This window comes from Ambystoma mexicanum, chromosome 8, assembly GCF_040938575.1.
Source record: "Ambystoma mexicanum isolate Mex_15411 chromosome 8, UKY_AmexF1_1, whole genome shotgun sequence".
Classification (NCBI taxonomy): Eukaryota; Metazoa; Chordata; class Amphibia; order Caudata; family Ambystomatidae; genus Ambystoma; species Ambystoma mexicanum.
This window is the reverse complement of record NC_090929.1, coordinates 61,267,908-61,295,240: the sequence shown is the minus strand read 5'-3', so window position 1 is coordinate 61,295,240 and position 27,333 is coordinate 61,267,908. Positions and strand designations below refer to the sequence as shown.

The following is a 27,333-nucleotide window of genomic DNA, read 5'->3' as shown; positions in this document are numbered from 1 at the left end:
AGAGAGAGAGGCAGACAGAGAGAGAGAGAGGGGCAGAGAGAGAGAGAGAGAGAGAGAGGCAGAGAGAGAGAGAGGGGCAGAGAGAGAGAGAGAGAGAGAGGCAGAGAGTGAGGCAGAGAGAGAGAGAGAGAGGCAGAGAGAGAGGCAGAGAGAGAGAGAGAGGCAGAGAGAGAGAGAGAGAGAGAGAGAGAGAGAGAGAGAGACTCTACCGCACATACGAAGCCAAGCAGGGAAGGCCATAAGGAAAGGCCTCCGGTGCTCTTTGCAGCTCCGCTGCGCGCATGAAGCACCATTGAGCAGCTGAGAGCTGAATCAGCTGACTTTCTTCGTTTTGGAACGTCTGTGTGTTCCCCTTGTCCTCAGATGCAGCGTGCACAGAAGCACCACTGAATCCAGACAAAATGGCCCCCGTTGCGATGTCTGCACAATCAACAAAATGTGCCGTGAAATTCACTGCCCCGAGCCCGTGTCACGATTCGCTGCCTCGACCCGCCCGCCCCTCCTGCTTTATATGGAGGAGGGAGAGGGCCGAGAGGCGAAGCAGAGCAGGGAAGGCAGTAAGGAAAGGCCTCCGGTGCTCTTTGCAGCTCTTCGCTGCTCGTCTGCAACGAAGCTATGCCGCATCCTGGAGGTAAGGAGCCCTACTATCTCAAACTCCATTCAAACCCAGGCCCGGACACCAGGAGCCTCAGACTCCGTGCCCGCATCGTAGAGGCCACCATCAGCTCCCAGCCCCTCCCCACGAGCACCCGCAATGCACGGCTATGCTTGCCGTACCATGCCACCCACATTATGTGCTAACGATGCAAAACTCATCTGCCCAACTACAAAGCCCACAGTCATTATAGCTACCTCCAATATAGCTACCAATGAAGCACTTTACACCACTTCAAACTGTACTGGCTCTATACTAAATATGATTCTACCTGTGTCCACCACCACTGAAAATGAGCCCCCAAGTGCAAAATCTGATGTGCAATTCTTCTACCTCCCCCAGCGCTACCAAGCCCACCACCTCACCCACTCTCCCATGGTGCCCTCCCCAGGCTCTACAGAACCCCACCTCAAATGCACCATGATCAATGCTAGGTCCATCAATGCCCACAACCTCATAACCACCCATGACCTCCATCTGCTCATGATCTCAGAAACTTGGTTACATGAGGCCTGCTGTCATGATGCATACCCCCAGGCATCCAGACCACGTCTATCAGCCCCGGGAGCAGGCATCATGTCGCCTTGAGAAAACCCAGCAACCCCTGCTAGGGGCTGTCTGGGTTCAGTCCTGACGCCTATGGCGCCAGGCTCATATGGGACATAGGTGCACACTTACCTGATGCAGACCATGCTGTAAGAAGATCCAAGCCCGTGTGAGGCCTGGAAGGGACTACTTTACCTTAGGGACTATTTTGTTACTCGGGTGTGGTCGGGGAGGAATACCTAGCTGGGACTACTTTGGAGGCTATTTAAACCATGCCCGAAGAGCAGCACACGCTTCGCGTCATTCTGCATCCAGCAGCGTAACGCTCACCGTGCCAGCAGCAGCATCCAGCCTTCTGCCACGCCCACCTCAAACCTGGAGCACCTAGAAAGAAGGAAAGAAGCAAAGGTTAGAACAAGAGTATTACCCGATTTCTTACCCGATTCCGGATTCATCTCATCTTCAAACCAGAGGAAAGACTTGGTTTTAAACGCGTCGCATCGCCAGCAGCAGTGCCGCACCATACTCACCATTCGACGCAGCATCCCTTAGATCCGGCGCTGTCTCCATCTTTACATCGCCGAATCCCGGCACCTAAGGGCGACAAAAAAAAAACAAGGTGAGCAGAGAGAACAGACAGACGATCTCTTTAGCTGCCATATGCTAACCTGATTTTACTGCCGGAGGTATAATTCATCAGCACGCCACATCTTCTAATGCCGCACCTGTAAGATCAGGAGAAAGCAGCAAGTTTAACCCTTGGCATTATTTACCAGACAGTTTTGGGTAACACAGACTTTTACCGGAGCGCTTTCAGCTGTCAATCTTCTTATTGGGTCAAAGCTGCAAGATAAAAGAGGAATTGGACAGGAGTGAATTCCAGACATTTTGAACTCTTACGAACTATATACTTTCGGCTCTTCGCCAGGTCCTTTTGGAGTCAGGATTCGTCTACAACTCTTCCAATATCTTCAGGCCAGTGAAGTAACTGGTCATCAACGCGCCCCTGAGTGCTTCGCAGGATGGAGGGCTCATCCTTCAAGAATATAAGGAGAATATTTCTAAGGGCAAAGCAGACAAGATTAGGAGGGCAGATGCAGTCAGTCATCACTGCACTACGCATCACGAGGGTGGAGGCCGCAGCAGTCCGGGTCTGACCGACGCCCCTGTGGGAGCCAGGTGAGCGTAAAACCTCCGGCCAGGCGCTCTCCCTTGCACTGCCTCTTGGTTACTCCATCACTAGAAAAGATTGTCTCTCTAAAGGTGGAGGTGTAGCAATCATTGCCAAAGACTGCCTCTCCATTAGAAAGGTAGAGAAATCCTTGCACAACAACGACTACCTCCAAGTCAAAATCAACCTCTCTCCCCACTGTACCATTGCTGTTCACACTGTCTATCGCCCTCCAAGCCCAACAGGAGACTTCCAAGCCTCTCTCATCCACCTCCTCTCGGACAACCTTAAAAAACATTTGAAAGCCATTCTCCCTAGGGATGTCAACCTAGACCTCCTGGACAGCAAGGACCCAGCAGCCAAATCCCTTGATTCAGCCCTCAAGGCACTAGGCTACAAGAACACCATCTTTAGCTCAACTCACACCCAGGGCAGAACTCTCAACTGGATCGCACAGCATAACTGTTCACTCATCGTCACCGGAAACACTCCCACCCCATGGTCTGACCACCATATCATCACCTTTAGCATACTCACCACCAGCTCCTCAACCTCTTCACCCAAACCCCTGCCAACCTGCCTCGCAAGAAGCTCCCGTCAACTCACGAAGGAAAGACTACTGCCCTTCTGCCAAAGCCCAGCCTTCAGACCACCTTTCTCCACAGACTCAAACTCTCGCATCAGCCTATGATGTTGCCATCAAAGCAGCTATCAACTCCATTGCTCCACTTAAACCCTGTAAATCCAAACTCAACACCCACTCAAACTTCTAGTTCACCCCGGACCTTCTCATACTACGCAATGAAAAAAAGGCTGCACTTACACAGTGGCAAGCGTCCCACTCTGACAAAAATAGAGCGGGCTTTGAAGATCAGCTTATCAAATACAAAAAGGCAATCACACAAGCAAAGGCAAAATCTTTTGAATCCAGAATCTCGGAAGTCCAATCTAGCACAAAAGAAATTTTCTCCATTTTCAGGGAACTAGAAACTCGCACACCCGCCCCCCAGAATTTCGCCAAAGACAAAGCCTGGTGCGATGAAATTCAAACGGCCATGCAAACCAAATTGAGCGTTCTCCAAAACAAAATAGTAGCTACTAAACAAGCCCTGCCCAATACGCACATGCCTGTCCCACCACCAGCCTCAGACACCCCCCCAACCCTTCTCATTCAAATCCATACAGGAAAAAGAAAAAAACATCATCATAAGGAATATCACCTTCTAACTGCAAAGGTGATGCTTGCCCAGCCACTATCATCAAGGACTGTACGGAAGCTCTAGCTCCTAACAGCCTTTGTCAATGCCTCCTTTGCCACAGGGAAAGTCCCCACCTCCCTCAAGGAAGCCTGGGACCGCCCTCTCAAAAAAAAAAACCTACTCTTGATCCCACCTCCCCCAACTATAGACCCATCACCACTGTCCCATTTCTCCTCAAAATACTGGAAAAAGCAGCCTACCTAGAGGTTCAGCACTTCATTGAAGAGAACAAACTCCTGGGACTCCGCAAATCTGGTTTCAGCCCCAGACATGGGACCGAAACCACCCTAATTGACCTGAAAAACCAGACGGACGATGCCAGAGACATGGGCAAACCGGCACCTCTCCTACTTCTTGACCTAACCGCGGCTTTCGATCTCGTAGATCATGACGTCCTATGCCATCACCTCTCCTCCACTGCCAAGTTCTCCCCTGACGCCACATCATGGATCAACTCCTTCCTACAAGACAGAACCATGCAAGTATTCTCTGACTTAGACTCCGCCTCACCCACCATCATACTTTGTGGTGTGCCCCAAGGCTGCTGCCTCTCCCCACCCTCTACAACATCTTCACACGACCCCTCATCATCCTTGACGCTATGGGTATCTCCTACATCAACAACGCAGACGATACCCAGATCCTCCTCACCCTCACTGGCAACTATGACAGACTCCTTTACCATGAACAAGGAACAAGTTACTTACCTGTAACTGTTGTTCTCCAGCATGGGTCTGGCATGGATTCACATGCTCATGAATATTCCCCGTCGTCAGGCTGGGAATCCTCAGTAAAGAAAAAAATCAGTATCAGTTTCGTTTCTGATCTGTCTTTCTTAGTAGTAACCAATCACTGATCTCTGGGTCATACTGCCCCCAGCCAATGACTGCCCTCTCCCTAAACCCCGCCTCTGGCAGCCATCCTCAGATTTGGTAGCACGCCAAGTGGCAGTATGAACAAGTGAAGAGCCGCAGAGGGTTAGGTGAGAGGGTTCGCATGTGAATCCATGCCAGACCTATGCTGGAGAACAACAGTTACAGGTAAGTAACTTGTTCCTTCTCCAGCATGGGGTCTGGCATGGATTCACATGCTCATGAATAAAGAATACATAGCAGTATACACATGCACAACCACGGGAGGTGGCAACAGGCTCAACATTAAGCATCTCTTACCTCCTCACCAGGCTCACCTTAAGCAAACTGGTTGCACAGCACTGCTTGGCCGACCGAGGACTCCTCCCTGGAGTCCCGATCGACGCAGTAGAATCTTGTAAAGGTGTGCGTGGACCTCCACGTAGCAGCCCTGCAGATGTCCAGCAGGGGCACACCAGACAGGAACGCCGTGGTAGCAGCTATCGCTCTGGTCGAATGGGCTCTCGGACAGCAGGGCAGCGGTCGGTTTGCCAACAAGTAACAATGCATGATGCAGCCGGAGAGCCATCTGGAAATGGAAGTCTTCGAGAGAGCCTTCCCTTGATTCACAGACCCAAAGTTCACGAATAGCTGTGACGTCTCCCGAAAACTCTTTGTGCGGTCCATGTAGAACTTCAGCACTCTAGCTACATCCAGCGAGTGCAAAGTCCTCTCGGCCGGCGTCGAAGGCGACGGGAAGAAAACTGGTAACACCAAGGACTCGTTGAGGTGGAAGTCAGAGGGCACCTTCGGCATGAAGGAGGGGTGCGCCCTAAGCACTACCCTTGTGTCATGAAAAGTCAAGTATGGAGGCTTGCAAGATGGGGCCTAAATCTCTCCCACTCGTCGTGCAGAGGTGATGGCCACGAGGAACTCTGCTTCCATGACAGGAACTTCAAGGGCGCGGAATGCATAGGCTCGAATGGGGCTCCCATGAGCCTGGTCAGCACCACATAAATTCCCACACCGGGGCAGGAGCCTTCACCGGCGGGAATGAACGGAATAGTCCCTTCATAAATTCCTTTACCAGGCGATGAGACCACAAGGACGCCCGTCCCGTAGTCTTGGTATATCGGGAGATGGCATCCAGATGTATTTTTATGGAGGCGTGGGCCAGTCCAGCTTTGGCCAGCGACAGCAAGTACGGCAGCACTTGAGGGGCCGTAATCTGCAGAGGGTTAATCTTCTGTGCAAGGCACCAGACAGAGAACCTCTTCCATTTATGACCGTAGCACTTGAGAGTTGAGGACGCCCTGGCCTTTGCAAGAACCTCTCTGCAATCAGCCGGGATATCGTACCCTCCAAACTCTAGCGCTGCAGGAGCCAGGCCTGCAAGTTCAGTGACTGTGGTTCGTGGTGTAGAATGGCGCCTCCTTCTCTGGAGAGAAGATCCGCGTCCGCCGGCAGCCTGACTGGCGGGGACGTTGACAAGTCCAGAAGGTCCGGGAACCAGACCTGCCTCGGCCACGCCGGTGCGACGAGGATCATCCTGCACCTGGACCTCTTGAGCTGGCTGATGAGGCGGAGCAGCAACGGCAATGGAGTGAACGCGTATAGAAACAGGCCATCCCAAGGGAACGAGAAAGCATCGCCCATGCTCCTCGGCTGTGGGAAACTGCTGGCGAACCTCTGGCACTGGAGTTCGCCGCCGTCGCGAACAGATCGATCTGGGGTTTGCCCCATCGTTGGAAGTCTCGTTACACTTGATCCTGGCGCAGTTCCCACTCGTGGCACAAGCGCAGCTCCCTACTGAGTCGGCGATGGTGTTTTTTTTTTATTCCTGCCAGGTGGAAGGGAACCAGAAACATCCCCTGGGCGAGGCGACGGCCCAGTGCCACAGATCCTGGGCCTCCTTGGATAGGGCTGGGGATCTGGTGCCTCCCTGCTTCCGTATGTAGAACATCATGGTGGTGTTGTCGGTGAAGATCCTCACCACTTTGTCCTTGAGGGACGGGAGGAACGACTTGAGCGCCCAGAACACTGCACGGAGCTCCAAGATGTTGATGTGAAGTGACCTCTCCTCCGGGAGCCAAAGGCCTCTTGCGTGGAGATCTCCGGTGTGGGCCCCCCCAACCCTCCGTAGTCAGTCTCCTGAAACGCCGGGGTTTGAAAGTCCGTGCCCGTTGTGAGGTGAGCCCTGGTGCCCCACCATAGGATCGCCCGACAGAACTCCTCGTCCTATCCTCGAAGCAGCCCCCCGCCTGAAACCAGCGGGCGTCGAGGAACTCCTGCAGCGGACGCATCCGAAGTCTGCAAAGGGGTACAAGGTAGATGCATGAGGACATCATCCCGAGAAGGGACTTGATGGACCTCACCCTGGCCACGTCCGTGGCTAACAGTCGCCGTACCTTGCCCAGGATGGTTTTGGTCCTCTCCTCTGAAGGGTAGGCCAATTGCTCCATTGTATCGAGCTTCGCCCCCAAAAACAGTGCTACTTGCGACGGAACCAGGTGGGATTTGGGGTAGTTGGAGAACCCCAGCTCCGTGAGCAACCGGACGGTCCTCGCCGTATGATCGACGGCGAGTTCCCTTGACCTTGCCCGGATTAGCCAGTCGTCCAGGTAGGGGTAGACGTGGATTCCCTGCAGGCGCAGCCGCTCCGCCACTGGTGCCAGGCACTTGGTGAAAACCCTGGGTACCGACTTTAATCCGAACGGTAGGGCTCTGAATTGGTAGTGGCGTCCTTGAACCACGACCCTGAGGAACTTCCTGTGCCTTTTTAGAATGGGGATGTGGAAGTAAGCATCCTCCAGGTCCAGCGACGATAGGAAGTCGCCTTCCTCCAGCTGTCCCAGTACGTGCAGGAGGGTGACCATCCTGAATTTCGGCGCCTTGATGTATTTGTTTAACCGACGCAGGTCTAGGATGGGACGCCAACCGCCTGTCTTCTCCCTGAGGAGGAAGTACCTTGAGTATACTCCGGAGCCCCAGAGCCTCCTGGGGACGAGCTCGATGGCACCTTTCTTAAGCATCGCCTTTACCTCCAACAGCAGTTGAGGGACGTGATTCTCCTTCCTGGCCACGGGAGGAATGCGAGGGCACTTTAGGAATTCCAGCGGGTGCCCGTTGGCCAGGGTGTCCAACACCCAACGATCGGTGGAGATGGACTCCCACACCCTGATGAACTTCGTCAGCCGGCCTCCCACTGGGGTGCTTCGGTGGGGGCCCGACCACCCGGCCGGGTCAGTCTTGCTTGGAAGCGGCCTTGCCTCCTTGGCGACGACGGCGGGAACCCCATTGCTTGCTGCGGCCTCTGTAGGCCTCCTGGGAAGAGGAGCGGGCCACCTGGCGGTAGGTGGAGGAGCAACCGCTGATCCTTTGGAGGCACCCCGTCTGCCTCCAGAGCTCCAAAAGGGCCGTCGCTGTTGAAGCACTGAAAGGGCCGGGGCCGTCTCCGAGTCGGTCTTGATGGCCTGTAGAGACTCATCCACCGCCTTACCAAAGAGGTTGTTGCCATCGAACGGCATGTCCAACACTCTGGCCTGGACGTCCTGGCGAAAGTCTGTCACCTTGAGCCATCCTCGTCGTCGGAGGCAAACTCCGTTGTCCAGTTGGCGAAATTCGGTATCGGCAATGTCTGTTGCCACCGTAATGGCGTGATCCGACGCCACCTCGCCCTCCTGCAGAATTTCTAAGGCATCCGCCCTTTTGTCATCAGGCCGGAAATCTAGCAAGGGAGCTATCTTGAACCAGAGCTTGTCGGAATTGAAATAATATTATGCCTCCTATCGCAGCAATTGTATGTGTATTGGCCTACGCCAAGTTGTCTAAAATATCATGCGAATAAACTCCGCGGCAAGGTCTTGACCTTAGAGAAAGTAATGTAAATCGCCATCTTGGATTAAGCCGCCATTTTAGGTTCTCTTGTAATGTGGAAGTCACCCTGAACATCAAAATGGAGGCCGAATGACATTCTGAGTAAGATTCTGACCGTTGTGACCTCCGTACACACGAATAATTAATATGCCTGCAGGCCACTTGTCGGGGTCGCGAACTGAGACCTTGTCCTATTGCTGACCTATGTGTAAATGCACAACTATATCAGCGAAACTGATCAAAATGCATAAATTATAGGATTGACCTGGCAAGGAACCCAAGGCCCGATCCCAAGAATGGTTAACCCGCGAGAGGGTTGGCCAAGGGCTGGACAAATCATATAAAAGACCCAAGTATTCCAATGTACGGTCTCTCTTACTAATGCATCGAACCTTTGTTGAAGTTCGTAACGTTACTCTGAGAGCCGAATCGCTATCCGTTTGTCAATTGACTTTGGTAACTGTTGTAGCTTTTAAATAAAGCACTTGTATGTCCTTTGTAACCTGTGTTGGTGTGTTTCTTTTGGGCTTCCCGGCTTCATATTTTTATGTTTTCACAAGCTCCCTGTCGTAGCGGGCCACGATCGCTAAGGAATTGGCTGCCTTAATCGTCGTCGCCGCCGCCGACGAGATGACTCGTCGTCCCATAGAGTCCAACATCTTACCCTCGCTGTCCGGCGGGGAAGTGGAAGTTGAAGCCGCCGCGCCCGCTGCCTTCTTCTTAGCCGCTGCCGAGACGACCGAGTCTGGCGTGGGCTGTGCCCTGAGGCACAAGGGGGCGGCATCGGGGACACGGTACTTCTTCTCGTACCTGTCCCTCTTGGCGGGTGTCGTAGCAGGGTTCTTGAGGACAGCAAGCCCCTCGTCCCAGATGTCGTCGAATACAGGCACCGCGAGGACCGTCTTCCTCTTAGCCTCTCGTCGTTGGTACAGAAACCCCTCCTTTTTCTGTTCTTCAGGGCACAGCTGGAAGAGCTCGGATGCCCTGGTTATCATGGCGTGGAAAGAGCCAACCTCGTCGACTAGGGACGCCCGGGGGGGGGGGGGTGACGACGGGATGTCTGCTGTCTCGCCGCCGTCTGTCCCCGTATCCTCTCCCGGCGAGGGGGACGAGGGGTCTGCCGGCCTCGCGGGCACGAAGGGCAGAGATGGGTGGACTCTCCTCTGCTTGTTCGGAGATCCTCCGTCGGGGTCTGTGGTAATCTCGTACTTATCTCGGTACATAAGGATTGGATTGCCAACAAAATGGCCGCCGAGCTATCCTGGGGCTCGGGCAATGGCTGCGACGGACGGGATGGCCGCTCCACTGGGCCCTGTTCGTCGTCCTCGTCGCTATCTTCGATCACGTCAGCAGGGACCGTCCCCTGGGATCGAACCTTCTCGAACCTCTCGTTGAGGTTTATGAACCTCTCTTTGAGGCCTATGGACCTTTCTTTGAGGCCCCTCTCGGTCTCCACCAGTTCCTCCTCAGAGGCTGATTCCGAGTCTGTAACAGCCACCGCCCCCCCCCCCTCTTTTTCAGCCGGGGGCTTCACAGGGGTCTTCGCGGTGGGCTGGAAAGAGGATTCCCTCTGCGGCGGCAGGGATACTCTGGGCCTAGAGGCCGTTTCCATTGGCGTAGTCTCAGCCGGCTCTGCCAGGGTCGCAGAGACCACTTCGGTAGAGGCCTTAGCCGGGTGTATCAAGGCCCTCGCTACCTTAGGTGCGTCCCGGGCCTGCGCCTTGGGGGGAGGGTCAACGCCTCGCTCCCCCTTCAAGATCGACCGGGTCCGCTCCATCGGCCTACCCGGGTTCTCGGACTTCCTCTTTCCCGAACCAGAGCGCTGGCTCGTGGTCGAACGTGCCGGGGAAGTAGCGCCCTGTTTGGCACCCGAAGAGCCCGACCTTTCGGCGCTCCCGGAGCCCGCAGACTCACGGTGCTTGGCCTTCTGTTGGGCCCCCGTCACCGGGGCGCCCTCAAAGGACTTAGAAGCCCCCTCAGACTTCTTCTTCGCCTTCTCACTTGCTGTGCCCTTCTCCACCCAGGTGGAGAGGCGGGAATGACTATCTTATTTGGTCCGTTCCGAAAGGTTCTTGCAGAACGAACACAGTCTTTCTCCACGTGCGTCTGGTCCCCATGGAGGCAGTAGAGACATCACGAATGCTCGTCCTCCTTGAAAACGTTGTATAATCCGCATCCAGGGCAGTTCCTGAACAGCTTGGATCCGGGCGTCGAGCACCCTTTGTCCTGGGCTATGTCCGTTGAGGGAGGCTGCAGATCTTCCGGAATCCTCCAAGAAGTGTAAACTCGACGAAAACTTCACCCTTGAGGGGCGTAGAAGAATTCTGAAATGGGTCCCCGTTATTGGAAGTAGAAACGGTGGAGCTTGAGGCTCAATTAAACCGAAAAAATGAGAAAATCTCCTGAAAAAAAATTGAAAATGCAGTAAAAAACTCGAGAGCTAAACACGAGGACTCCCAACACTAGAGCGTGCGGTAAAAAATCTGAGGATGGCTGCCAGAGGCGGGGCTTAGGGAGAGGGCAGTCATTGGCTGGGATGACCCAGAGATCAGCGATTGGTTACTTCTAAGAAAGAGAGATCAGAAACGAAACTGATACTGATTTTTTCTTTACCGAGGATTCCCAGCCTGACGACGGGGAATATTCATGAGCATGTGAATCCATGCCAGACCCCATGCTGGAGAACCTCTATAACACCATCCAAGCCTGGATGGCAGACAATGGACTATGCCTCAACTCCGACAAGACCGAACTCCTCCTGGTAGGTTCCCCCGACACGCTAAAAAATCTAGACTCCCAATTCAGCCACTTCACCATCGACACCATCCAAATACCTGTCTCAGACTGAGTCAATACTCTTGGAGTCTATCTGGATTCCAATGTATCCATGGACAGACAAGTCAACGCAATTGCCTCCTCAGCCGCATATCGTGCTAAACTAATCAACGCAGTCAGGCCCTTTCTCTCCAAAGAGTACTGCACAAACATAGCCAGAGCCATCATTGGCTCCAGGCTAGACTTCTGCAATGTACTATTTCTAGGAACATCCACAAAAAACCTGGAGAGGCTACAAGTCATACAGAATAGTGCTCTCTGTGCATCCCAAGGCATTGCTAAAAGTGAACACATCTCTGAGGCCAGAAAACTAGCCCACTGACTCCCAATAAAGGAAAGAATAGTCTTCAAAGCTCTGACACTGACCCACAAGTGCATTCACCTCACTGCTCCCGATTACCTCTCACAAAGGATCCACCCCGTCTCTTCTACAAGACCAACCAGATCACCCCTATTCCAACATGCTCTGTGTGCCACTAGTAAAAAAAAAGCCAGAGAGGGCAGATCCAGCTTCCTATATCTCGCACAACACACTGGAATGCCCTACCCCCCACTATCCGAGGTGAGGCTTCGCTCATCGCTTTCCGTAAAGCTATGAAAACCATCCTCTTCACATAAGGTCCCTAGTTCCAGCATGAATACTAAACATATGACCTACTGCATACGTTGTAAAGACCAACCGCGTAAGCTGTAATGATAGAATTATGTTTGTAGTGTTTTTATAATGTGCCAATGACGGCTACCACTCCTGTACCCCTGTAACTAAGCTCTTGCAAGTAACAGCGCCTCAATGCCCCTGGGCTGTTTGCGCACTATATACATATAAATAAATATTGCCAATCGAGGTCACGGATTGCCCCCAGTCCCAACACTCTGAAATCCTATGTTCCCACACAATCCGCATGCCAATGAAGCCATATACAGCCTTAGACACAAACGGTTGCACGCATACAGTCTCTCAGTCTCCCTCTCAGTCTATACCCTTAAGGCTACCAGAGCAAGGGAGGGACCCATGGGAGGTACCCCACCCCGACCCAACTTCTGATGTATGGTAAAGCAAAGGCATTTCCCATAAGGTTATAGGGAACCATGGTATACCATTTGAACCCCAAATAATCCCCTTCAGGATTGAGATAGAGGTGCAATTTACAAGCTCTTTTTCATGAACGAGCACAATTTAACTTTGAAAATGGTGAAAGATGTTGATGAAACAATAAAAACATACAGCACCCTGCACCCGCACCCTCACTCCCAACCTACCAATAGGTATCTCTTTCTGGCTGGTGAAATCTAGAGCCACACCGACTGGCAGAGTGTCATCGGCGTTGTCAGTGACCGGCAGTTCTGCACGACTGGCATCTTCCAGCACCCACAGCTCCCAGTTAGCCTAAAGGAGAGATGGTTAGGTCACTATCTGATTATGTGATGTAGTTGGGTAGGAGGCTCATGTTACAGTTTCTCTCCAGCTCTGGGTCACTACTTGCATGCTTTGCCTCAATAGAAGCCTCCAACCCAGCTAAAAGCCATTTGTCGATTATTTTTCTAGGAAATTCATTTGACATTCAATTCCAACATAAACTCTGCGAACAAGGCCCATCTGACAATGGGAACAATTAATGAGGTGACAGAGGGGGGGTAGCTAGTGGACAAGAGGAGGCTCCACCTGTTCACTCCCACTTCGTCCCAGACATCTGGCAGGTGTCAGGCACATGATTTCCACACTTAATACAGATCCTTTATGAGGGTCCAGTGTACCCAGAGGTTGTCAGTTCACTGAGGAACTAGAGCCACAGGCCTGTAAAACTGGTCCCCCAATCCAATAAACAGTTGCTAGTTCTGCAAGTCACACCTGAGACTAGAACCCCACAGACACTCACTGTGCGCCCCAGAACAAAGGCAGCTCTAATCTTACAGGCCTGCATTATATTAAACAAGCATTATGGCTGATCGCCTCACCCAAGATGACAGACCAGGCATTCAGAGCGTCGGTTCGGTCTGTGCGTACATTAGGAGAAACGTGTCTATATGCACACAATTTCAAAAACATTATTTCTCAATAATCAATCCAGGCCATTCCCATTATAACCACTGTAGACCATTCCCGCAAGCAGCGCCCAAGGGGAGAGAAGGTCAGGGTACAGAATGCTTGGTCTAACAGACAGTGGATGTTTGCAAGAGGAAGCTGCAGCAAGTTGGCAAGCAGGGCAGGCACTGGATATCAGGGTTTGGCAACAGGAGGTAGAGTTAGGACTCTGCAAGGAAAAGGAGATAGACGGAGGCGCTAGGAAGGATGGATAGAAGACATTGGAGGCGGGAAAAAGAGAGAGAACCTTTGCAGCTGGAGAAAGTGCCTTCAGGGTAGGTAGGCCCCAACATGATTGGATATATTAAATTGCTATATACAGCTCCCATGGCTATAGTCCGGGTCAATTCCTTAACATCTTCATTATTCACACTTTTTAGGGGTACTCGGGAGGGATGCCCATTCTCCCCGATTCTTTTCGCATTGGTCATTGAAACAATGGCAGACTACATCAGAGCGTGCCATGTCCATAGGGGCATCAGCCTGAAGGATGCTCCGGAGGTAATCTCCCTATATGCAGATGACGTTCTACTATATGTAAGGAACCCCACTACCAATCTAGACCTGATTTTGCAGGATGTAACAGTGGTACATTTTCGGGCTTCACTTTTAATTATTCTAAATCGGAGACATTTCCGCTTATTAACACAACCCAACAACCTGTGTCTGAGTAACCATCCGCTGGTCCCCCGGGGAGTATCCGATTCTTAGAAGTTCAGGTATCACTTTCCAAATCGACCCTGCTGGCTGAGAACTACACCGCTGCTTCCCAACAGGCTGAGTTAAAAACGAATAGGTGGCGCTCCCTCCCAATATCACTGGCGGGTAAACTCTCCCGAATCAAAATGATACTGGCCCTAAATTACTATATATTTTCGGGAACGTGCCCATCTGGCCCGGGAAACAATACTTTGAAAGACTTCACAAGCTATGCGCACAGTTCCTATGGCATGCGGGTGAGGTTCGGAAAAAGAAAGCTAGACATGACTGTCATATGAGAGAGGGGGATTCAACGCCCCCAACTTAATACTGTATTGGATTGCCACTCAAGCCCAATATGCCACGTACTGGTACCCGAACGTTACGGCCCCTCTGCATGTAAAATTGGAGGTGCTTGGGGCGACCGGGGTAAACATCATGACACTGATATTCAACCGAGATTACGCAGCCGACTCCCAGTTTGACCCCTTAGCAACCACTCTACAGGCATGGGACCAACTACTAAACCACACGTCCCACTCCCCCCACCCCCATTACAAATGGCTGCCTATCCTATCTGGGAATTTCCAGGGCTCGAACCTACTCATGATACACTTTTAGCCCAACACGGGAAGGCCCTGAGGTACCAGGCTTTAGCAGACCTTTTTCCCGATGGTAGATTCATTACCCCACAGACGTGGTGGCAGGGCCACTCAGGATCAGTACTGGAGATGCTGCAGTACTATAGACTCTGTGCTGCCTTCCGGGCAGGATGGTCCTCTTGCCCAATTGAACCACCGGGCACCCCGGAGGTGTCCTACATAACCAATTCGGGCGGTGCCTGTGGTGTAGTTTCTTCCCTATACAAATTGCTATCAGCAAGAGCCCCAGACCTAACCCCTACTGCTCGAACCGAATCGGCGAATGAACTAGGCCTCGAGCTCCCCGATGCGCTATGGAAGAAGATGTGCTCGCACACTAAGTATCCCTCAACTCTCGGTTTCGCAGTATGCAATATAAATGATTGAACAGATTATACTATACTCCCTGTGAAATTACTAAATGTGCTCAAAATAGTGTACGTACCTGTGCTCGATGTCGAAACGAAGGTGCTGACCACTTGCACATGTTCTGGGCGTGTGGAGCACTGGGAAGCTTTTGGGACGAGATCCTTCGGGCTCTAATGGACATTATTGGGGCAACAGTTGATCCTGCCCCGCTGGGGGTGCTATTTGGGGTGTGGGGTACAGATGACACTAGAAAAACTGCCATATTTCTGAATGTTAGCTGTATGGTAGCTAAGGAATGTGAACTACCAAGCTGGAAAAGCCCATCCCCTCCTGTCTTCCAGAAGTGGCTTAATGCACTCACTTGGTCTGACACCTGTGAGGAAGAATATATCAATATGCTTCCAACTCACTCCCGCCCCAAGAACATATGTTAGGCAGGCAGGTAGTGCATCTGGGACGTCCTCACCCAGGGGATCCCGAGCTTAACCTGAGGTGCCATGATGTGCTCAACTAAGTTACTTTTGTTTGGTCTCGAAAATGCACCAATTTGCTTTGTATGAATCACATTCTGTATTTATGTGAACTGTGTTCTTGCTTTGATGCTTGTGTTTGCTGTAAACTTCTGCCAATAAATAAAAGTAAAAAATAAAAAAGAAAGGTGGTGATGGGTCAAAAAGGGCGATATCAGTAGGAGGAGGGGTGCCAGCAGGAGAAGGGGGGGTAGATTGTGGAGCAGGAGGAGGCAACATACCATTAGAAGGAAAGGAAGGAGGGGGGGGGCGGATGAAAGAGTAGAGGTCAAAGAGGTGTGCGATAGTGCAGGACCAGCTGGTAAGCACATGAACGTTCTTGAGAAGGGTACGTCTGTCCAAGGCAGAAATGTGGGGCGAGACCCTGATCAGAAGCCCACTGTGTGACGTGGAATGAGCACATGGGGTGGTGAGGAGGATGAGCAGGAGAAGCTCAAGAGTAGAGGAGAGACCAGGACCCTAGGACAGGGGGGTGGGGGTAGTAGAGGAATGAACAGCCAGTCTGTGAAAAGTGGGTAAGTGCCCCCCCCCCCCCTGGGTTGGCTACAAATGTGAATGAATAGAAACTCTGCCTGTATCCGAGCCTGGTGAGAGGACTAAGGCGTACCCCGAGAGACTTTTGTCTAATGACCGAGGGAGGAGGCTTCTCTAACCTCTCTGGAGGTTGTGACCAGCACGTTGAACTTTTATACATAGAGGAGAGACCATCCACCCTAATGATTTGTGGGAGTTTTGCCGATTGGTTGGCTCTTCATTTTGCTGTCCTCAGAGACAATACATTACAGTAAACTCCACCTTCCATCTACCCGTGGCTTAAGCTCATCTCCCATTGGTCTACACCTGTAGCTACACTTAAAAACCTGTTTGTGACATTTCTTCTACCTTTCAGTGAAGTATGACATGCATTACTTAACGTAAAAGCATTTCTGATAATTGTATCTGCTTAGATTCACATGCTGTGCATATGGTCTGACATCCAGTGGTAACCGCAGAGTATTGCTTCTTGTCTTTCGGGGGACCGAAAGGGGACGTCGGCATAGGCGTGTCTCAAACACTATCCCTATCATGACGTGTGTAGTACCCAAAATCCCTCACGCGCCGAGGTCCCTCCGATTGTATTTTTTCTGCCATGAGGGAGCCCAAGGCTATAGTGAGTGAGTACATGAAGAGAGAAAGTAGTAAGAAGTCTACATTCCTTCCACCCCGAGCGGGGAGGCAGGGAGGGCACATGTGAATCTAAGCAGATACAATCATCAGAAATGCTTTTACGGTAAGTAATGCATGTCTTCTGATGCTTGTTAATCTGCTTAGAATCACATGCTGTGCATAGACTAGCGAGCAGTACCCGGAGCTGGAGGTGGGTTGTGAGAAGGAACAGTAGAAAAAAAGATGTCTTAGTACTGCTTGTCCCACCTGAGAATCAGACCTAGAATGAGTGTTTAGGCAATAGTGTTTTGTAAAGGTGTGTACAGAACTCCAGGTTGCCGCTTTGCAAATGGACTCTAGGGGAACATTTGCAATGAATGCTATGGATGCCCCAGTGCTTCGAGTAGAATGTGCTCTAGGCTTGAAGGGCAGTTCTCTCTTTGCAAGAGTGTAACAGTGTGATGCATTTGACAATCCACCTTTATTATTGCTGATTCAGCGACAGGATCCCCTTCTCTACCAGCTGCCACTGAAACAAAGAATTGTTTCGTTTTCCTCAGTGGTTTAGTTCTATCCATGTAGAACATGACTGCTCTGCGCACATCTAGTGTGTGGAGGCTTCTTTCGGCCATGTTAGTAGGTCTCTGGAAGAACTTGGGTAGTACGATTGACTGGTTCACATGGAACTTCGAAATAAATTTCGGCGCAAATCTGGGATGAGTGCGCAGAACTACCTTATTTTTGTGGACTGTAACAAAGGGGTCCAAAACCGAGAGGGTCTGTAGTTCACTAACTCTTCCGATAGAAGTGATAGCTACTAGAAAGGCTGTCTTGTAAGTCAGGTCTTTCAGACTAGCTTTATGCATAGGCTCAAAAGGGGGTCCCATGAGCCTAGTAAAAACCACATTTAGATCCCACCCAGGGGCTGGGTGAGTGATGGGGGATAAATTCTTTTAACCCCTTCCATAAAGGCTTTAATCACAGGTATTTTCCACCACGACACCTTCTGCTGTGACGTGATGTAGGCTGACATCGCCGCTAGGTGAACCTTTAAAGGAATTGAAGACTAACCCAGAGTCCAACAGATGGGTTAGATATAACACAATGTGTGAAGGCGAGCAATCGGTGGGATTGACGCCTTTGGAACTGCACCAGATGACAAAACGTTTCCATTTGCTGGCATAGCAATAACGTGTTAGGCTTTCTTGCCTCCCTCAGTATATCCATGCATCTTTGAAGGAGTTGCAGATGTCCAAACTCTATGACCTCAGGAGCCAGGCTGCCAAGTTCAGAGTTTATGGGCATGGGTGCAGAGTCTCCCCCCTGTCCTGAGACAACATGTTGTAGGGGCAGGGCCGCTTGACTGGTGGGGAGAGGGACATTTCCATCAGGTGCGCGAACCAAGGTTGGCGGGCCCACATGGGAGCCACCAGAATCATGGTGACTGGTTCCTGGTGCATCTTGTGTACTATCTTGTTCAGAAGGGGAGTTGGGGGGGTGGGGGGGGGGGTGCGGGGTTAGGGGGGGGAGCGTAGACAAATTTCCCCGACCAAGTTATCCAGAGACCTTTCCCCTTGGATCGGTTCTGGGGGTACCTGGAGGCATAATCTTGACATTGGGCATTCTCCTGAGTAGCGAACAGGTCGATCTCTGGAAACCCCCATTCTGCGAAGACGTTGGATACAATGTCTTCGTGCAGTCGCCATTCGTTCTCTTCTGGAAGAGGAAAATCTCTGCCGAGTACATCTGCCAGAAGATTCAGTTCCCCTGGAACATGTTGGGATATCAGGAACATCTTGTGTTTGAGAGCCCATATCCAGATGTTTTGGGACAGCTTGGATAGCCCTGGAGAGCGAGTGCCCCTCTGTTTGTTCAGGTAATACATTGCTGTTGTGCTGTCGGTTTAGGTCTTCCCTTGCAGTTGCTCCTGAAAGGCTTTCAATGCTTTGAACACTGCTAGTAGCACCAGTAGGTTTATATGGTTGGACGCTACCTGAGGGGACCACACCGTGCGCTGTCTGTTGAAGCAGGTGAGTCCCCCATCCTGTGAGAGATGCGTCTGTCGTGAGAGTGGCTTCCACTGCAGGGGTGGTGAAGGTTTTCCCCTTCAAGAGGTTCTCCCTCGACCACCACTGCAGAGAGAACGAGGGCTGGCGAGACAACCAACAGATCTTCCCATTGTCCGCTGGCCCGACACCACTGACTGTTGAGCTACTCTTGCATGGGACGCAGCCGCGCGTGGGGGACCAAGTATATGCATGACGCCATCATCCCTGGCAAATGCATAGCTTTACGTACCGTCACCTCACTGAGGAACCTGAGAGCATGTTCTGAACCCTCTCGCTGGAAGGGAAGACTAGACCGTCTTCCGTACGAATTAGAGCCCCTAGGAACTGTTTTACTTGGCTGGGGACTAAGCTGGATTTCTTTTCGTTGATAGAAAATCCCAGGCTGAACAGTAGGTCTACTGTTTTTTGGGTGTTCGAAAAACAAACGTCGAACAAGTCCCCCGTGATGAGCCAATCGTCGAGGTAAGGGTAAACTGGAACTGAAAGTCTGCACAAGTGTGCCGCTGCCACTGCCAGGACCTTGGTAAACACCCCTTGGCGCTGAGGCTATGCCGAAGGGGAGTACCTTGAACTGGTAGAGTTTGTCCTGAATCACGAACCTTAGGAATTTTCTGTGCGCTAGCAGCATTGAAATATGAAAGTATGCATCTTTCATATCCAATGTTGTCATGAAGTCCCCCTGTTTTAGCAATGGGATCACCTCTTGCAGTGTTACCATGCGAAACTTCTGGGGCTTTATGAACTTGTTCGCTGGGTGCAGGTCTAGAACAGGATGCATGGCGAGATCCTTTTTGGGTACAAGGAAGTACACTGAATAGATACCCTCGTTTACCTGAAGAATCGGGACGGCTTCTATGGCGTCCTTTCCCAGCAGCGCTTCCACCTCTTGGAGCAGGATCTGCAGATGTTCCGGTGAAAGGCGTTGATGTTTCGGCGGTCTGAACTGTGGAGGTCGGGCGAATTCCACGCAGTACCTGTGGGCGACGGTCTTTAAGACCCACTGGTCTGAAGTTATCCCCTCCCATGCCTTGAGGAATGATGTTAATCGCCCCCCGACCGGGGAGACATGGGAGGGGACCTGGACTTGGTGGTTATTTCTGACCCGAAGTTGACGCTCCTCTGGAATTGGAGCCTCTGCCTCTATTCTTTCTGCGCTTCTGACCTCTCTGGGGTAATAAGTGGGGCTTGCAGCAGGTTTACTTGAGTTGAAGTTGCCCGTGCCGAAATTATTTTGAGCGGCGCGGGCTTGTCCTCGAAAGGACCGCCGAGAATTACTGCTCCTCTGTGAAGAGGGTTTCTGGGAAATTTGGTGCAGCGACTTAATAGTCTCGTGCTCCTTCTTTGCTGTCTCCAACGCATCGTCTACCGCCTTCCCGAAGAGGTTGGCCTCTTCGATGGGTTTGTTGATAATGGATGCCTGGGTCTCAGGCCTGAAGCCAGACGTGCGCAGCCACGCGTGCCTCTTTAGGAGAGTACCCTGTGCGAGAGAGCTGCCTGCTGTCTCTGCGGTGTCCAGGGTATTCTTAACCACATTCTGATTGGCAAGTTTGCCCTCCGAAACAATGGCGAGAAGCTTGGCTCTGGTTGGTTCCGGAACCTCTTGAAGGCCTTCCTGGAGTAGGTTCCATTGGGCGTCAACGTAGCTTGCCAGTAACGTCGTGTTATTGGCAATCCGGACAGTATAGGCCGCCGCCGACGTAACCCGTTTGCCTAAGGCATACAACCTTTTGGACTCCTTGTCCGGGGGTGACTCCCGTGGCAAGGGGAACCCCTGCTCTCTTGCGAGTGTTGGTCACCACCAGCGAGTCTGGGATTGCGTGTCCTTTGATATAAAGCGGGTCGGTGGGGGAGGGTCGGAAACGTTTTTTGACCCTTGGGTTCACATCCCTAGTCTGAGCGGGTGTGAGTAAGGAAGTGGCCAGCCGTCTCTTTACAGAGCTCAAGAGAGGGATAGACTGGCTTGCCGGAGGCTTTTCAATAATAATGTCCTCTGCGAAATCTTGTTCGGGCAGGGCTTCCAGCGTGGCAATTTTAAAGAATTCCGCTGCTTTTTTCAACATGTTGAAAGGCATTTGATCATCCACCGGGGAAGCTTGTCGAATCGGGGTGGATGGGGGAGAGTCAAGGCAAACGATATCTGAGTTGTGATCGTTCTGCTGGGAGTCCTCCCAGTTGTCCTTTGCCCCTTGATATTCCCCATAGTTGTCCAGAAAAGAAGACTCCTGTTCTTCTGTATAGATGTCTCTATACGTGTCCATCTGGACATCTTCTTGTTAGTCAACTTGGTGTTGGACATCTAGGTGTTGGACATCTTGTGTTTGAGGGTTAGGGTCTACCCGAGCTTTTTTCGGCAGAGGTTGATCAGAAGCCCTGAAAAAACTGCTCCAGCCGATCCATACACCCCTCGAATTGCTCCGTGGTCCACCTGGATGACCCAAATGGACCTAGCTGAGTAGGAACCGTGTTCTCCGTCCTAAGGTGTTGAGAGGATCTCCTCAGGGTGCTTGAGAGGGGTAATTGGCTTTCTTCTAAGAGTCTTCAGGATCGTCTTCCCAATGAGTGGAAAACTTTTCGGCGGATTGGCCCATAACTGGGCGGAACCGGTACTAGGCCCACCGCCGTAGCAATCCTATTGATGCTCTTACGGATAGTCACCGAATCTTCGGGAGACAACGCCTCAGATGATGTGTCGGCAGTGAAAATGTCTTCCGTGGCTCCAGAAGGGCCAGCGGATGGCTTCCTGGGTAGAGGCCTACTCGTAGTTTTCGGGCCTGTACGGGCCTTGGGAACCGTCGAAGTTTCTTGTTCTGAAACTTCGGCGGGTGTAGTTTGGGGTGTAGCGCCCTTGTTATGTTTCTAATGCCCAGTCGTCATGAGCTGCTGCGGATGCGGGGAAGGCTTCGGATCAGACCGATCCGTGGGCGTCGCCAAAGTTTCCAGCAGACCCGTTGGCGCTTTGGCCTTCTTCGACGAAGTTGTCGAGGAGGGCGCTTGGGTTGTGTGCTGCGATTGTACGCCCCTGTCACCGTGTGTGGTCCCTGTAGCAAGACCGGAGTCGAGCCTGGAAGGGTCGGGCACGGGCGTGGTGGCCCTAGAATAGTCCGCCTCAAGGTCTATAACGTCCGCGTTGGATGTTTGGTCATCCGATGTACCCCCGTCACTTCCGGCTGCTGTCGCGGCAGGTGAGGGAGGCTCCACGCGTGACATTCCGTACGCGGCCGTCCGCTTCAACCGGCGCTCCTTAAGGGTTTTAGGTTTAAGGAGTTTACACGCTGAACACCGCTTCTCGTCATGCTCTAGACGGAGACAAGCGTTACACAACGTGTGCTCGTCTTTCCACGGATATCTGACCCTGCACACAGGGCAGAATATAAATGGAGTCCTTTCCATAGCAGAAGGGAAGGGTGACCAGACCAAAAAGGAAAGCAGTGGAAAAGAGGAAAGACATAATAACAGTATGGCAAACCCCGAGCCCACTCTCCCTACTGTGTAGGCCGGCCAGAAGGCCCGACCACGTGGAAGTCCGAACGCCGGATCTTAGGCGCCGGAACCCACAGCCGTAGACGATTCCCCTGTAGTCTTCGTCGAATATGTTCTTGATGGGCGAAGCGACTTAACGGGAAATAACCAACAATTCGGTAAGATGAACAATGTCTCATGAAGAGCTCCGCTATAGGGCGACCAGTTATCTGGGTGGAAAAAACAATCTGAGGGACCTCGGCGCGTTAGGGATTTTGGGTACTACACACGTCACGATAGGGATAGTGTTTCAGACACGCCTATGCCGACGTCCCCTTTCGGTCCCCCGAAAGACAAGATGCAATACTCCGCGGTTACCACTGGATGTCGGACCATATGCACAGAATGGGATTCTAAGCAGATTAACAAGCATCAGAAATACTTTTGCTCCTACTCCACGAACTCCTCAGACAGCCTGCTCTGTTGCTAACGTGTGGGTTCTCAGGCTGCAGTGTGGTACATTTTGTGCATTCCCTAAGCACCCACTGTTGAATCTTTGCAGTGTGGGCAAACAGGAAACTGCCCAATAGTTCCATCCCCTCCTTTTATATCTAGTTGATAGCTGTCCTGCATAGCCCGGTAAACATAACAGGATTATCAGTAGGCTTCTGCATATACCGCATCTAAAATAATTTCCCCCTACGGCCTTCCAACAGCAGAACAATGCAACCAAAGCAGAGCCAAGGTAGGGTGGAAGTAGTTTAAGTGTACAGATAAGTTCTGAGGATTCCATAATAAAAAGGTCACATAGTCCATTGCACCACAGCCAAGTATATACCTTCTAGAAGGACCCAGGTGAGAGACACTAGGTGGGACGATTCAGGGCAATGCACATCGAGATACCCACGCATCTGAGAAATGTAGTATGAGAATCTATTTAGATGCACACCTTACCTTCAGCTCATCGGGCTCTGTCCCTGCAAACAGCCTAGAGATGCCCACAACATCGCATCAGAAGGAGCTTCTACTGGTGGAGTAATCTCAACAGCCTACAGGAAAACACTATTTAGCCTCTGCTCAGCAGGGGGGGGGGTCCCAACATGCCAATCCCTGCAGCCTGTTGGACAAGCATGTTTTTTCTTTTCTCTGCATGGGGCGCTAACGAGTGCAGTAATCTCAACTGCCTATTTGAACTTACTCAGTCTTTAATATTTACATTTCCAGAAAGAAAGAGGACTTGAACAAAATAAGGAGAAAAATTAAAGATTGACAGAGGATAACTGAACAAGTTATAATTGAAATATTAAAGACTGATGGACAACTGAACAAGTTATAATTTAGAAACCAATAGCATATAAACTGTAAAACAATAGATTACAGTGATCAACTATAGGCATAACTGCAAGACACATATTGCAGTGATCTATTATATGTGTGCTTAATAAAAAAGCACCATTTCTATCAATACAGTATTCGTTTTTTGATTTTTTCCAATTGAATGATGGACGTTGTGTTCCTTGCGGCCGAGGCATAAGACAAGGCCCTCACTAGCCAGTCATCCAAGTATGGGTAGACGTGGATGCCTGCTCGACGTGGATGAGCCACCACCGGAGCGAGGCATTTGGTAAAGCCTTGTGGGGCTGAGCGAAGTCTGAGGGGCAAAGCTTTGAATTGGTAATGTAGCCCAGCCACCACAAACCGCAGGTAGCAGCGGTGTGAGTGGCGAATAGGGATGTGGAAGTGTGCGTCTTTAAGGTCGAGTGATGCTAGAAAATCCCCCTGCTGCAGCCGAGACAGCACCTGTTGCAATGGCACCATACGTAATGCATGTGGCCCTGCTGGAGGAGGGAGAGCACCCATTTGTCAGACGTGATGTTTTCCATTCGGTGAGGAACTTTGACAGTCTTCCCCACCACTGGGGTGCTTAAGTGGAAGGGCATGACCCTGGGCAGGTCAGGGCTGTTTGCTCGGCTTGCGCCTGGACTAAGACGAACCACCATGGCATTACCGTGAGCCTTGATAGGACTGAGACTTCCCTCTGCACTGATGGGCGGGAGGAGTACGCAGGTGACTTGTAAGATGAGCATTGGTAAGTGGGACGATTGTCCTGTGACACCTTGCCAAAACGGTTATTTCCTGTGTGAAAGGATAGGCGCCTCTGCTGTGACGGGCCAAAGGTACGAGCAGTCCCTGTGTCAGTTTTGATGGAGAACAAGTTTTCATCGACCACCTTTCTCAAAAGATCTATGCGTCGAAAGTCAAGTTCACAACTCTAGATTGGACCTCTAGGCAAAAATGTGTAGCTTTGAGCCAGCCCTGCCTTCGCAGAACAGCCCAACTGACACTGTGATAGCATGATCCGATGCCAATTAATCCTTGCAGAATATGTCCATCGCCTTTGCCTTTTGTTCTTTGGTAAAAACTCAAAGAGAGGCCCCATCTTGTACCATAACTCACTATCGTATCTGGCGAGAATGCCCATAGCATTTGCAGCTTTAATTGTGGTGGTTACAATCGTCTTTCCCAAAGGCATCCATGCGTTTCCCCTTCTTTGTCTGGATGGACAGAGCACGAGGAGGAAGGGTTAGCTGATCACTTTCTGGCTGCAGCAGAGACCACTGAATCAGGAGTGGGATGGGTGTGGAGACAGATATAGAGCTGTGTCTGGGGCTATGTATTTTATTTTTTATATTTAAATCAAAGCAGTCCTTTTTTGCAGTCGTTGAAGAGGGATTTGCCATGGTGACCAGGCTGTCCTACCAAATACCTTCAAGGAGAAGAAGAATGGATATTATAGACTTCCTTTGATGTCCTCTCCGTTGCAATAGTGTACTTTCATTTTGTTGCTCTTCCACGTGGAACAAATCCACCTCATCATCAGGACTTCATCTGGCTTACCGTCTGCAGGGATGAACTCAAATTTATCTGCGACAGATGTGCGAGTGGAAGCCACATCGTACTGTGAGTTATGATCAGTGTCAGTGTCCGATAACGGCAGAGCTCTTGTTAGACACCCTTCCTCCCTTGTGGGGTAGGGGTGTCTCCAGAGCACGGATGGCATGGGTCTTGGTCTGGCAAAGGATCCGGTAGCCTCTGTTGGAGGGTGGCCACTAGCGTGGAGTGTTTAGAACGTCTACAGAGATATCCTTTGCAGGGACAGGCATGGCCCTGGCAGGGCTCGACCACCTTCATGGTGAGGCAGGTCTTGGTGGAGGCTGATTGAGATCTTGGAAGGAAGAACTGGGAGGAGACACGACACTCTTCAGCACCTTGATCTTCATCTGAGGAAGAAAGGGGTAATCCCTGGTTTTATGTTTAGGATTGGTTATTTATAACGTGCTTAATACCCAGAGGTTTCCAAGCGCGGACTCTGTGTTGCTCCGTGTCGTCTTGCTTCCAAGGCGAGCAAGTTGCCCCTGAGCTATCCTCCCAAGACATCCTGGAAGATGGTATGAAGGGCATCTGCATGCTGCTAGCACAGGCACTAGATTAAGTGTCATCCACGAGGTAGGATAAACCGCTTACTGTGAGGTGGAGACAGATTTGTTGTGGATGGTGTCACCATCGATTATGTCATCAACAACGTTTATTTCATAGTCGACAATGTCGTCCTTGATTCAATAGTCTGAGTCAGACGACGCGCCGTTCATTTAGTAGTCGACGGAATTGTAGTTTGGTAGTCGACAAAGCAGGTGATTTTGCCGCGACGGGGCCGCTGCCGGCTTGAGGGTAGATGACTAGGAAAAATGGGCGGGCATAAAAATGTTGGCGCCACACGTGCAAGTGTCAGCAAGCTTGACGACGGCACTGGCACCCCTTAATCCCTTGATGTGGATAGGGCACAGACCTTAGATGGAGATCTGTCCGCTGGCTTCAACAACAGTCTCTGCCAGTCTCTGGACGCTTCCTTGTACGACTTTCCTGCTGGAAGGCTCCTCATGCAACCTTGACCGCTTAACAAAGGTGTTTTGCTGGGTCATCCTACCCTGCCGAAGTGACGCATAGCACCGTAATGAAGCAGTCAGAGGCCCCACCGGCATCGTCGAGCCACGCTGCCAGTCGTCGGTGCAGGTCGCAAAGAGTCTTGTTTGAGAAAGACTGATAGCGGTCGCATTCTGATAGGACATGATGCGGATGCAGGCAATACAAGCAGTCGTCATGGAGATCACCGATGTAGGCATTCTTTAAGCCGCCGTGAGCGCAGGTCTTGAATAGGCTTTTCCTCTTAGCTTTAGCCATGAGGTAGGCCCGAAACGTAGACAACCATTATGGTATGGGAACCGTAGGCAGCAAGAGTCGGTGGACCCTGGGCATCGATTGCATCGATGGGGGACGTCAACGAGACATTGAAAGATGTTCATTTAAAGTAGACTTTTATATGACTTTTTCAAGCAAGTAGAAGAAAGAATCTTCATGACTCCCAACACAAACGTGCGGTTAAAAATCTGAAGATGGCCAACAGGGGTGGAGCTAAGGGAGTCTTTCCTATTGGCTGTGTACAGTATGACCCAAAAGGTGACTATACTAGAGCACAAAAGTGACTGACGTTTTCAGTTTAGGTTTAGAATGCTCTAGGTTACTAAGGATTCCCAGCCTGACTGGGAATATTCACAGCATGTGAATCTATTCAAGATCCAATGCTGGAGAATTCCTGCCATCTGTGCTACAGAGCACAGGGGGGCACTACCCAGCAGGGTCATCTTTGACGCCAAGCCAGTGTTCGCAAAAACACATCTTGGCAATCAACGGCAAATCCTTGGCTCAGGAGGGTACAATTCCCACAAAGCTAATTTTCTAGCCCTACAGGGATGCATGTTTATACTAGGCTAGTAAGAGCGCAAATCCAGCAATTATCCTCTACTCAGCAGAGTGCGTTGCCAGTTGGTTAATCTCTGTGACTACAAAGATGCACATTTACCCTCTACACAATAGAAGGATTCCTCCCTGTAGGGTAATAGGAGTGTCTATGATACACACTCATCTTCGGCTCAATGGGGTTAGACTCTAAAATAAGGCAATCTCTGCAGCTATTAAGATGCATGAATAAACTAATCTTAGCAGGGTGAAATTTCCATCCTCTGCTCAGCAGGCTGTCCAGTTGAGAGCAAGCAGATCTTACAGACTACACCTGCCACAATTAAGGA

General features: G+C 51.1%; 1 protein-coding gene across 3 annotated transcripts in view; it reads right to left on the bottom strand.

Moving 5' to 3' along the window:
• NUP214 (nucleoporin 214) overlaps positions 1 to 27,333 on the bottom strand; it is a 1,006,718-nt gene that overhangs the window by 830,792 nt on the left and 148,593 nt on the right. For all 3 annotated transcript variants that reach the window (XM_069609281.1, XM_069609279.1, XM_069609280.1), the window contains exon 10: positions 12,454 to 12,580. In XM_069609281.1, coding sequence (XP_069465382.1) covers positions 12,454 to 12,580 — 127 coding nt within the window. The remainder of the gene's footprint in view (positions 1 to 12,453; positions 12,581 to 27,333) is intronic.